Source organism: Phyllobates terribilis, unplaced genomic scaffold (genome assembly GCF_046119375.1).
Source record: "Phyllobates terribilis strain yellow unplaced genomic scaffold, ASM4611937v1 Scaffold_5__5_contigs__length_657084704, whole genome shotgun sequence".
NCBI lineage: Eukaryota > Metazoa > Chordata > Amphibia > Anura > Dendrobatidae > Phyllobates > Phyllobates terribilis.
In genome coordinates, this window is record NW_027362765.1 from 63,136,682 (window position 1) to 63,147,892 (window position 11,211).

Here is an 11,211-nt window from a genome sequence, read left to right on the forward strand (position 1 = left end):
GCTAAATATGATCATATGATCACATTTTATGGTCGACAGTATTAAATGTGCAGTGAGGCCAAGTGTGAATTTCTGTATAACAACAACAGAGTTTCATCTTATCCTGACTTTTCAATTTCTTTTCAAACCAACTAACTTCAAACTGGATTGCGATAAACTACATAAAAAACATTACACTTGTGCCATGATATATCCCTAAGCTGTGTGTGGATAATGGATGTAATATACACTTATTCACATCTGCAGGAGATGTGTTGACATGGCTTGAGCCCTGGTTTAATGGATTCATTCCACTTCCAAAATTCCATTATGTTTCCAATTCTAAGGAATTCAGATTACTGCACAATCTATCCTGAAATGGGAGCACTAATACCTTCTGTACTCTTCTGGTCAGGACTCATAGTAGTTCCAATGGTCCACCAGAAATGACTGCAACTTTTAGTGTTGGAGTTCTCCACCCAAACATACGTTGTTGTTGGGGTTGTAACATATTTTTTATTCTATATCGTTTTTTAAAGGTTCATTCTGTATGGTGGTTTGATTGTGGTGGGACCAGCCGGCCTCACTTATGTGAGTCTGTATCTCTCTGGTAGTCTTTAAAAAAAGGTCTCCATTGCCTCTTCCAGATGCCCGAGATCTAAATGTAAGACACCTCAGCTCTGCCCTATTATAAAATATTCTCATTAAATGTCTAATATTTCTTCAAGAAATTAATCCAACAGAAAATATTGGCTCTTACGATAGTTTTAATTGTCAAGAGCCACCAAGCCCCATACTCTAATTACCCCAGAGAGGTTTCACCACTAGTTACTCATTCTTTACTGATGAAGACTGCTGAGTTTGATCATTTCACTAGATGTGTTCTTGTTTATACTCACAGTTTTTGACTAAAGTAGCTAGTGTCCAAAATAGGAATTGCCTTGCCTATCACCCTTTAACCCCTTTACATGTGTAGCACCCCGAGGGCTCGGCTGCTACAGGGGTATTGCACCTCAAACCAGAGGTGTGGTATTCCACTCCCGGGTAAGGATGGAGTGTGGACCAGGACTCGGTAGGCTGCATGCACCACACACACCCCATTTCCGAGGGACAGCTCAACGGTGCTCCCACAAGATAGAAGTGCAGGCACGACAGCATCTGTCCCTGACTGGAGTGGGGAGGGGAAAGTACACCCAGTGGTGTAGGAGCAGATAGGGGTGGGTCTTTGGGCATAGGTAGGAGCCCATTGGTTGCAAGTCACCTGGGCTTATACACAGAGAGGGAGGTATAAAAGGTGGGCACCATCTTAGAACAGGGTCCAGTGGAGTCCAGCCAGTTCAGAGGGGAGGAGAAGAGGACAGGAGTTCAGCCAGAGAGGGCTGACAGGGAGCTGGGGCTCAGTCTGGGCCCAGCTCCAGAGGCAGGCCTGGAGTGGAGGCCAGAAACAGCAGAAAGAGAGAGGAGAAGGAGCGGAAAGGAAAGTAAGAAAGGAACTGGAACAGAGGAGAAAGGAAGCAAGGAGCACAGAGAAAGGCCCAGAGACACGAGGACCGAAGGAACCCCATATGCCCAGAGGAGATACAGGGTGAAGGGTTGGCAGAACAGGGTAACGGAACCCAAATTGGTGGAGGCAACAGATTCCTCAGCCAAAGACCGGAGGTTGTTACCACATCTTGGTGCGACCCCTCACTACATCCACCAGAAAGGCATACCGTATAGGGTCAGGGAAACCGGGAGAGGTTTCGCCAACAGAAGGCCCGAGGAAGCTGGACAAAGGTGGGTCACTGGTGAGGACGGCCAGAGAAAGGTAGAGAAGGGAGCTCTGAACCACACTCTGGAATTACCTGGGAGTTGACCGAGTCCCTCACCTGGTGGACGCAGCACGGCTCGGGCAGTCATCGCCTGCAGCATTGACATGAACAACAACTGTGAGTAAAGCATTGAAAACTGCAACCGCACGTCTCTGTGGTTCCTCGCCGCACCAGCACCATTAGCACTGGGACGCTCACACCATCACTCCCATCATCTCTCACATTAGCTGCCCTGAGGCAATACTTCTCCCGTGGGGAGTTATCCCATACTCAGCTGCGCAAACAACATCAGCCTCAGCGGTCTGCAGCGCGGCGGCGGTCCCCACTGACCGCAATCCACGGGTGGCGTAGTCGGACATTTGCTATACATTAAGACTGTCACTGGTTTGACCACCCTGGGCACGGACCGGGTCACCGCCACAGGGAGACTACAACCCCCAGCATTCTACAACAGGCCCGGTTCCGGGTTCCCCTGCACAATACAGGCCCAGGGGGCGTGTCAACTTTGGCGTAGTCGGCAGGATCATTACCAACCCGCCACAAGCGGGTATTGCGTGCCTGGAGAAAACTGCACATGTACCTTAAAAAGAAGTCTCCCGCCATTTCCAGAAGTTTCCCGCCGTCCGGAGTCGTTTCCCGCCATCCGGAGCCGATTCCCGCCATCGGACGCCATCTTGGACCGTTTCCCGCCGTCTTCATCCGTTTTTCCCGCCCTGGCAGAGCGGACGCCATTATGTGCGCACCAAAGGACAGCAGGAAGCCACCTCCCATCGTGGGCCAGGTCCCAGAATGGCGCCAAAGAAGGAGCCCGCCCCCACCAGCCATGAGTGCAGCAGTGGAGATGTCCATCAACGTGGGGGGGCTGCCCCTGAGGGTGATTGTCAGCAGATGCCCCCAAGACAAACCCCATGGGGGCGGATAGGAAAGAAAACTGAGGGGCTGGGTGCGGCCTTGATCAGTCTGGACCTGCTGCACCCGGAGATGGAAGGAGCAGAGAACTCCACCAGCACCCTGGCCCGCAGCCTGCTGCAAGCTGAGCCACCCTGCAGCCTGACAGAGTTGCTGGCCCAGCTGCCTAGAGACCCGGGCAGTGCGCGCGCAGCGCTGGAAGACCTAAACAGAAGAATGGTCCGGGCGCAGCGGGATGTGTTTGCCGGGTGGAAGGAGGAGATGACCCGGCAGCACGAAGGCAGCCAGCGGAGGACCCCGCTGGGACCGGCAGCTGCAGACGACGCCGCAGAGGAGGCCATGGAGACCGAGGCAGGTAATGGGGACGCCACCACCCCAAGCCCTGGGAATACCAGCCTGCCCTCACCCTCCGTTGCGGGACCCAAAGCCCCGGGGACCGTACCTGACACCACGCCTCCACCGCCGCCAGCTAGGCCTCAGGCAGCGAGAACCGTCATCACGCCCCGCCCCGCGCTGTGCCCTCTGAACCCGGGCGCCGTAACGTGGGAGACGTCACAGGCCAGGACGCAAGGCCCAGCACACCCGGGCGCCGCTGCCTCACCAGCGCCCCCTACCTTGGCGGTGCCACCCCTGGGCGCGACCAACAAGCGACCACCTGGTCGCAAGGCCGAGTGCCCCCGGGCGCTGCCACACGTCCGAGGCCCGCGGTGCCGCCCCTGGGTGCGGACCTGTACGCCCAACATACCAGCCCAGATGGGCTGCCCTTTGAGTGGCCACCAGAGTTTGACAACCCCCGTCTTCGGGGAGAACAACCCCTGAGCGAGCCTCTGATCCCGGCCCCGGAGCCCGCCAACATCGCTCCACCCCCGCTGGAGGATGCCCAGTTTGCATGGGACCCCACCGGCGAGAGTCTCATGGGGTTCACCCAGGAGACCCGGGCAGAAGCAGCCCAGTGCCTGGATTGCTGCCGTCAGCAGCTGGCCACCTATGAAAGAGAGCGGCGGCAGAGGCGCATCAGGGAGGAGCGACTCCAGGCCAGGAGCGCGGAACAGAAGAGGAGGGCCCGACAAGACACCCACGCCATCCGCGGTCCCAGAGCCACCGGGACCGTAGTCAAGTTCCAGCTAGAGCATGGCTGGGGCTTCATCAGAGACCCGGAGGCTGACACCGACGTCTTCGTCACTAGAAGGGACGTTGAAAGCCACCTGCCAGAGGGACATCACGGCCGTGACCTGTACCCCGGTGACGTGGTCACCTACACCCAGCACAAGGGCGCAAAGGGACTGTACGCCCTCCATGTCCACCGTCTAACGGAGGAGGAACTGCGGTACCGTCCAGACATGGACTACCCTGAGGGTCCGGACGGACCTGAAGATTACCCGGAAGAGCAAGGAGCATCAGGAGGACACCGTTACCAGTAAACGGTAAAGTGGAACTGTATATAGTTACCCGTCAGGGTACCAGAACTGTTACAAGAACTGTTATGAGAACTGCTGCTGATTGAAGTTTTGTCCCCGTTGGGACTAGTGTGGAATAGTTAAAGGACTGTTACCCGTGTGCAAGTTAACCCCCTCAATCCCTAACCAGGCTGAGGACTGTGAGCAGCCATTCCCCTATCCCCCACTGGCCGAGGACTGAGAGCGGCCAATCCCTTGTAAATAGTTGCGCTTCTTAAAGCGCCCCCTACTGGTTTTATAAAAGAACTGCAACGTCTACCTCAGAATTAAATGGACTGTTGCACCTTTACCTGGTCACAAGTTGCACAGCGGCCAGAGCTCCAGAATGTGTTTTTGAAGAAAATGTTTTATTTGAAAATGTCTTATATTGGAAAGTTTTATATGCTGCTAGAATAATACTGCAAATGTTTTGTGTGATGTTTTATATGCTAAAAGAGTTCCAGTGGCATTAGCAAGATGTTTTATGGAAAGGAGTACCAGTAATGTTAAAAAGAAAAGAGTACCTCTCATAAAGGGATGAGTTTTTGGTTAATATCTTATATGTGAGTGCACTTTAAAATTTGTATGTTTTAAATAGTTTTATTCTTTTCCAGCCTGAGGACGTGCTGTGATTTACCAGGGGGGAATGTAGCACCCCGAGGGCTCGGCTGCTACAGGGGTATTGCACCTCAAACCAGAGGTGTGGTATTCCACTCCCGGGTAAGGATGGAATGTGGACCAGGACTCGGTAGGCTGCATGCACCACACACACTTCATTTCCGAGGGACAGCTCAACGGTGCTCCCACAAGATAGAAGTGCAGGCACGACAGCATCTGTCCCTGACTGGAGTGGGGAGGGGAAAGTACACCCAGTGGTGTAGGAGCAGATATGGGTGGGTCTTTGGGCATAGGTAGGAGCCCATTGGTTGCAAGTCACCTGGGCTCATACACAGAGAGGGAGGTATAAAAGGTGGGCACCATCTTAGAACAGGGTCCAGTGGAGTCCAGCCAGTTCAGAGAGGAGGAGAAGAGGACAGTAGTTCAGCCAGAGAGGGCTGACAGGGAGCTGGGGCTCAGTCTGGGCCCAGCTCCAGAGGCAGGCCTGGAGTGGAGGCCAGAAACAGCAGAAAGAGAGAGGAGAAGGAGCGGAAAGGAAAGTAAGAAAGGAACTGGAACCGAGGAGAAAGGAAGCAAGGAACACAGAGAAAGGCCCAGAGACACAAGGACCGAAGGAACCCCATATGCCCAGAGGAGATACAGGGTGAAGGGTTGGCAGAACAGGGTACCGGAACCCAAATTGGTGGAGGCAACAGATTCCTCAGCCAAAGACCGGAGGTTGTTACCACATCTTGGTGCGACCCCTCACTACATCCACCAGAAAGGCATACCGTATAGGGTCAGGGAAACCGGGAGAGGTTTCGCCAACAGAAGGCCCGAGGAAGCTGGACAAAGGTGGGTCACTGGTGGGGACGGCCAGAGAAAGGTAGAGAAGGGAGCTCTGAACCACACTCTGGAATTACCTGGGAGTTGACCGAGTCCCTCACCTGGTGGATGCAGCACGGCTCGGGCAGTCATCGCCTGCAGCATTGACATGAACAACAACTGTGAGTAAAGCATTGAAAACTGCAACCGCACGTCTCTGTGGTTCCTCGCCGCACCAGCACCATTAGCACTGGGACGCTCACACCATCACTCCCATCATCTCTCACATTAGCTGCCCTGAGGCAATACTTCTCCCGTGGGGAGTTATCCCATACTCAGCTGCGCAAACAACATCAGCCTCAGCGGTCTGCAGCGCGGCGGCGGTCCCCACTGACCGAAATCCACGGGTGGCGTAGTCGGACATTTGCTATACACTAAGACTGCCACTAGTTTGACCACCCTGGGCACGGACCGGGTCACCGCCACACGGAGACTACAACCCCCAGCATTCTACAACAGGCCCGGTTCCGGGTTCCCCTGCACAATACAGGCCCAGGGGGCGCGTCACATGGATCTGGACTTACACAGAGACCTCTAGGCTTGGGCCACGGTGTTACCTGCTGTTTTGTGGTGTGAGATGGCAAGAAGAATAGTCAGGTAGCTGAGTCAGAGCCAGGAGGGCACAGAAAATACAAAATCAGAAGACACATGAGTAGTCAGTAAATGGGCCAGGGTCACAACAGGAAACAAATACACAAGCCGGGAGCTGAGTGCAGAGGACTGAACCAGAGGAGAACAAGGCTGTATCTGGCAGCTTCCAGCAATATGCTTCAACCTTTATTAGGGTGCTGTGCTTTGCCATTGGCTGAAGTAGGGAGCAGATTACAGCAGCTAGACAGCACACACACCCATGCTGCCAGACTGGATGGTACTACAGGTCCCAGGCACTTTAATCTTAGTGGCTGGACAGAGCCTGCGCCACCCAGAGCTTTTGGTTCAGACATCTCCTCCATCACTAGCGCTGCCTGCAGCATGAATAAGGTGGTACGTGGGGACAGAAGCAGACGTCAGAGGAGCAGATCCCAGAGGAGATGGGACACATCATTTGCAGAAGCCCTAATATGACAAAATGGCAGAAAACCAGGACAGTAGAAATCCCCATAAAGTGACTCCATTTTATAAATTATAACCCTCAATGATTGAATCTTTTGAAGTAGTAACAATTTTGACTCCACAGCCACTTTCTGGAAATTAGCATGCAGTGGATGTTGGAGAGTGAAAATGACAAATATGTCATTTTATTACTCCAGCCGTAGAAAGTAAGAAAAAAAGCTCGGCACTAACCGTGGTACATGTTCGGAGATAGCTGAATACCCAACAAACCCATGGAAAAAACATGAATATATATTTCTCAATATTAGAAAATTAGAAGATAAATAGAACTGCAACACTCACAATACCCATAGGCTAAAAGTCTTTTATTTCTTGTAGAATTGGACATCATGTACAACAGTGTTTCATAAAAGCAGGGGAAACATGCTGGGAGAAATAGGTGGATCACCTCGCTGCAGCGAGTCATTCTCTCCTCTTCAGCATGAGTGGTCGCATCATGGCACCGTTCATGCTCAAGAGCTCGTCACACAGCTGGATTATGGATTCTGTCCACTTCAAACAGGTGAGGGATGTTTAGCTTTTTATTTATTTTTTTGCAGGGAACATTGGCTTCAATAGATTAGGTGTTAGGTGAGTATAACTGTTTTTTTTATTTTTAAATAAATGTGTTAAACAGGGTGTAGTCTTTTATTTCTAATAAAGGATTATTTTCAGGCTGCGTGTGACGCGCCCCCTGGGCCAGTGTTGTTGGGGATACCCGGAGCCGGATCAGATGGGGGTTGTAGTCTCCGAGTGGCTGTGACCCGGTCCGTGCCCAGGGTGTCAAGCTCAGTGTGTGGCAGTCCTTATGATGTTACTAGATGTTCTTTTATGTCGACTACGCCACCCGTTGATTTGCGGTCAATACGGCCGCCGCTGCAGCAGGGTCCGCTGAGGCTGGTGATGTATGTGCAGCTCAGGTAGTATAACCCCCAACGGGAGGGGTATAGCCTCAGGGGGTCAGTTGCAGAGGATGGGGGTTGTGGTGGTGCAGCGGGGATGGAAATGAGACTCAGAGTCGGGCGGTGCAGTTCAGGGTTTGTTTACTTACTGCAGTTGTTCTGGTCACTCCGGCCTTGAGTGACCACCCGAGCCGTGCTGCGTCCACCAGGTCCTGGACTCGGCCAACCCCCAGGTGATTCTGGAGCGTGGTCCTGAGCTCCCTTTCTGTCCTGTCCTCTTCTCTGGCCTTCCCCACCAGGGATCCACCTATGTCCGGCTCCCTCGGGCCTCTTGGTGGTAAACCCTTGTCTCTGGGTTCCCTGACCCTATTCCTGGTCTGCCTTCCGAGTGGATTTAGTGGGTGATCGTGGCAGATCGGTCCTGCCCACGACCTCCGGTTCCTGGCTAAGGTGTGCTGTAGCCTCTGCCAGCTTGGGATCCGGTACCCTGTTGCCAACTCTTCACCCTCTGGTCTAATTTGGGCTCTTGGAGTTCCTTCTTTCTCCCCCTCTGGGTCTTTCTTTCTCCTCTCTCTCTCTCTTGGCCTTGGAGCTGCTCTTCTCCTCTGCTCTGCTTCTCTGACTCAGCTCTGACAGACTGACCTCACTCTGCAAAAGACCCTGTCCTAAGATGGTGCCCACCTTATATACTCCCTCTATGTGTGAGCTCAGGTGACCAGCACCCAATGAGCTCCTAACTTTACCCAGGCTGCTCCCCCTATCTGCCCCTACACTACTGGGATGTACCACCCCCCTCCCACTCCAGCCAGGAACAGACTCGGTCGTACCTGCACATTTCTAAGTGGGAGTACCGTTGGTCTGCTCCTCGGAAATGGGATGTGTGTAGTGCATGCAGCTTTCTGAGCTCAGTTCCACACTCCATCCTTACCCGGGAGTGGAATATCACACCTCTGGGTTGAGGTGCAATACCCCTGTAGCAGCCGAATCCTCAGGGTGCTACACGTGTTTATTTCAAAACTTACTATGGTGTCTTATAGGCACCTCTCCAATACTAACCCCTGGGCTTCATGTCAGCTGCCAATACAAGGCTGACATTAACCTCAACCCTATTACCCCACTTGCCACCGCACCAGGGCAAATGGAAAGAGTGAGGCTAAGTGCCAGAATCTTATTGATGCACCATTTCTGGGGGCGCTGAGGGCTGAAATTATTTGCCTCGAGGGGGACAGTATCCATGGCCCCTTTCCTGGTTATTAATATCAGCTCACAGCTGTCTGTTTAGCCTTTGCTGATTAGATTTTTATCGGGGGGTCCTGCGTCAATTTGTTTCTGGGGGTTACCTTGTAATCAAGCCAGTAAACGCTAATCAAACAGCTGTGAGCTGTCATTAATAGCCAGGGAATATTTGGCCCCTTCCCTGGCTAGTAATATCAGCCCCCCGTGGAAACCTCTGTTTTAATATTTGACAAATGATGGACCTGAGTGGGGGCTTGTTTTTTTGTGAGATGAGTAGAAGTTTTTATTGGTATCAATTTCACTTACATAACATTGGTGGCTTTTTATTCCATATTTGGGAGGCAGAATGAACAAACAGTTGAACACCAAGCTCCACTGGTTCATGCTATGAGTTTTTCTATTAGACTGTGAGCTGTCATTGTCTTGGTGAATAATTCAATATTTTTGCATAACTTGCCTTTTTTTCTGACAGTTTAAGTAGAAATGTTCAAAAATAGAAATTTCATGGATATTTTATTCAAAAATAATTAATTTTATCCTTAGCAGATGACTGTACCAGGAGTTCAGAGGGACAGCTGACATCTTCAATTTTTAAATCAGATGATCTTGAGATCCCACAGGATACAATTGAAGTGAATGCCATTACTCCAGATATACCATCATCCCTTCACAGCAAAGATCTGTCATCTGATTCTTTGAAACAGCTCCAGTCTTCTGATTCATTACCAACTAGTAAGGAAAATCAAAGTCATGAAATCAGCATTAAAAAACAAATTTCTCCTAAAGTAAAGAAGCCATTTTCAAATTCAGAATATGGAAATAGTTTTACTCTTGAAAAGGCTTTTTTTAAACATGAAAAAATTCACACAGCAGAGAATAAATTTTCTTGTTCCAAGTGTGGGAGATGTTTTAACCAGAAATCAGATCTTATCAGACATCAGAGAACTCACACAAGGGAGATGCCCTATTCCTGTTCAGAATGTGGGAAATATTTTAAAAAGAAATGTCAACTTGTTGCACATGTAAGAACTCACACAGGGGAGAAGCCTTTTTCATGCTCAGAATGTGGGAAACGCTTTAACCAGAAATCAAATCTTATCAGACATCGGAGAACTCACACAAGGGAGAAGCCCTTTTCCTGTTCAGAATGTGAGAAATATTTTAAACATAAACGTGATCTTGTTCTACACCAAATAACTCACACAGGGGAGAGGCCTTTTTCCTGTTCAGAATGTGGGAAATGTTTTAACCAAAAATGGATTCTTGTTAATCACCAGAGAATTCACACAGGGGAGAAACCTTTTCCATGTTCAGAATGTGGGAAATGTTATATCCAGAAATCAGTTCTTCTTAAGCACCAGAGAACCCACAGAGGGGAAAAACCTTTTTCATGTCCAGAATGTGGGAAATGTTATATCCAGAAATCGGCTCTTCTTAAGCACCAGAGAACCCACAGAGGGGAGAAGCCTTTTTCATGTTCAGAATGTGGGAAATGTTTTATAGATAAATCACACCTTAATACACATCAGAGAATTCACACAGGGGAGAAGCCTTTTTCATGTTCAGAATGTGGGAAATGTTTTAACCAGAAATTTATTCTTGTTAATCACCAGAGAACCCACACAGGGGAGAAGCCTTTTTCCTGTTCAGAATGTGAGAAATGTTTTATACAGAGATCACAGCTTATCACACATCAGAGAACTCACACAGGAGAGAAGCCTTTTTCCTGTTCAGAATGTGAGAAATGTTTTGTACAGAAATCACAGCTTATCGCACATCAGAGAACTCACACCGAGTAGAAGCCTTCTTCATGTTCTTAATGTGGGAAATATTTTACAAGTCACATAGGGAAGAAGCCTTTTCCCTCTTTAGAATGTGGGAAATATTTTCACCAGAAATCAGATCTTGTTAAGCATCAGAGAATTCACACAGGGGAGAATCCTTTTTCTTGTTCAGAATGTGAGAAATGCTTTTTATTAAATGAATAAACTTTATTGAACACCAAATAACATAGTTTACAGCAGAATTATTTTACATGTCGTCATACAGTACATGTACAGGAATAGTACCTATATAAACCAATTGTTCATTCAATGTCTTCAAATAACGACCATATAGTTCTCCCCTTTCCAAAATAGAACTAACATCCACCCTCCCCACTCTTTCCCACAGTGTGCTATACACTAAAACCATGCCCATATGTGACATGCAGAAATAGTGCTGTTGCTTCCACAGCATCCAGCAACTGTTACAAATAACACAAGCACAGGGGAGAGGAAGTGTTGTGCTTCAGAAGCATCCAGCAACTAGAGGGGTTAACACAGTCACTGGAGACAGGGAGTGTTTTAGCAGAGCCCCAGGGGG

At 49.9% G+C, this 11,211-nt stretch overlaps 1 protein-coding gene across 1 annotated transcript in view; it reads left to right on the forward strand.

Annotated features, from left to right (window-relative positions):
* LOC141271986 (uncharacterized) overlaps positions 1-10,876 on the forward strand; it is a 1,184,418-nt gene extending 1,173,542 nt beyond the window's left edge. The window contains exon 7 of the mRNA XM_073682245.1: positions 9,391-10,876. Within this exon, the coding sequence (XP_073538346.1) occupies positions 9,391-10,646 (1,256 nt within the window). The 3' untranslated portion in view covers positions 10,647-10,876. The remainder of the gene's footprint in view (positions 1-9,390) is intronic.
* Positions 10,877-11,211: the final 335 nt, after the last annotated feature.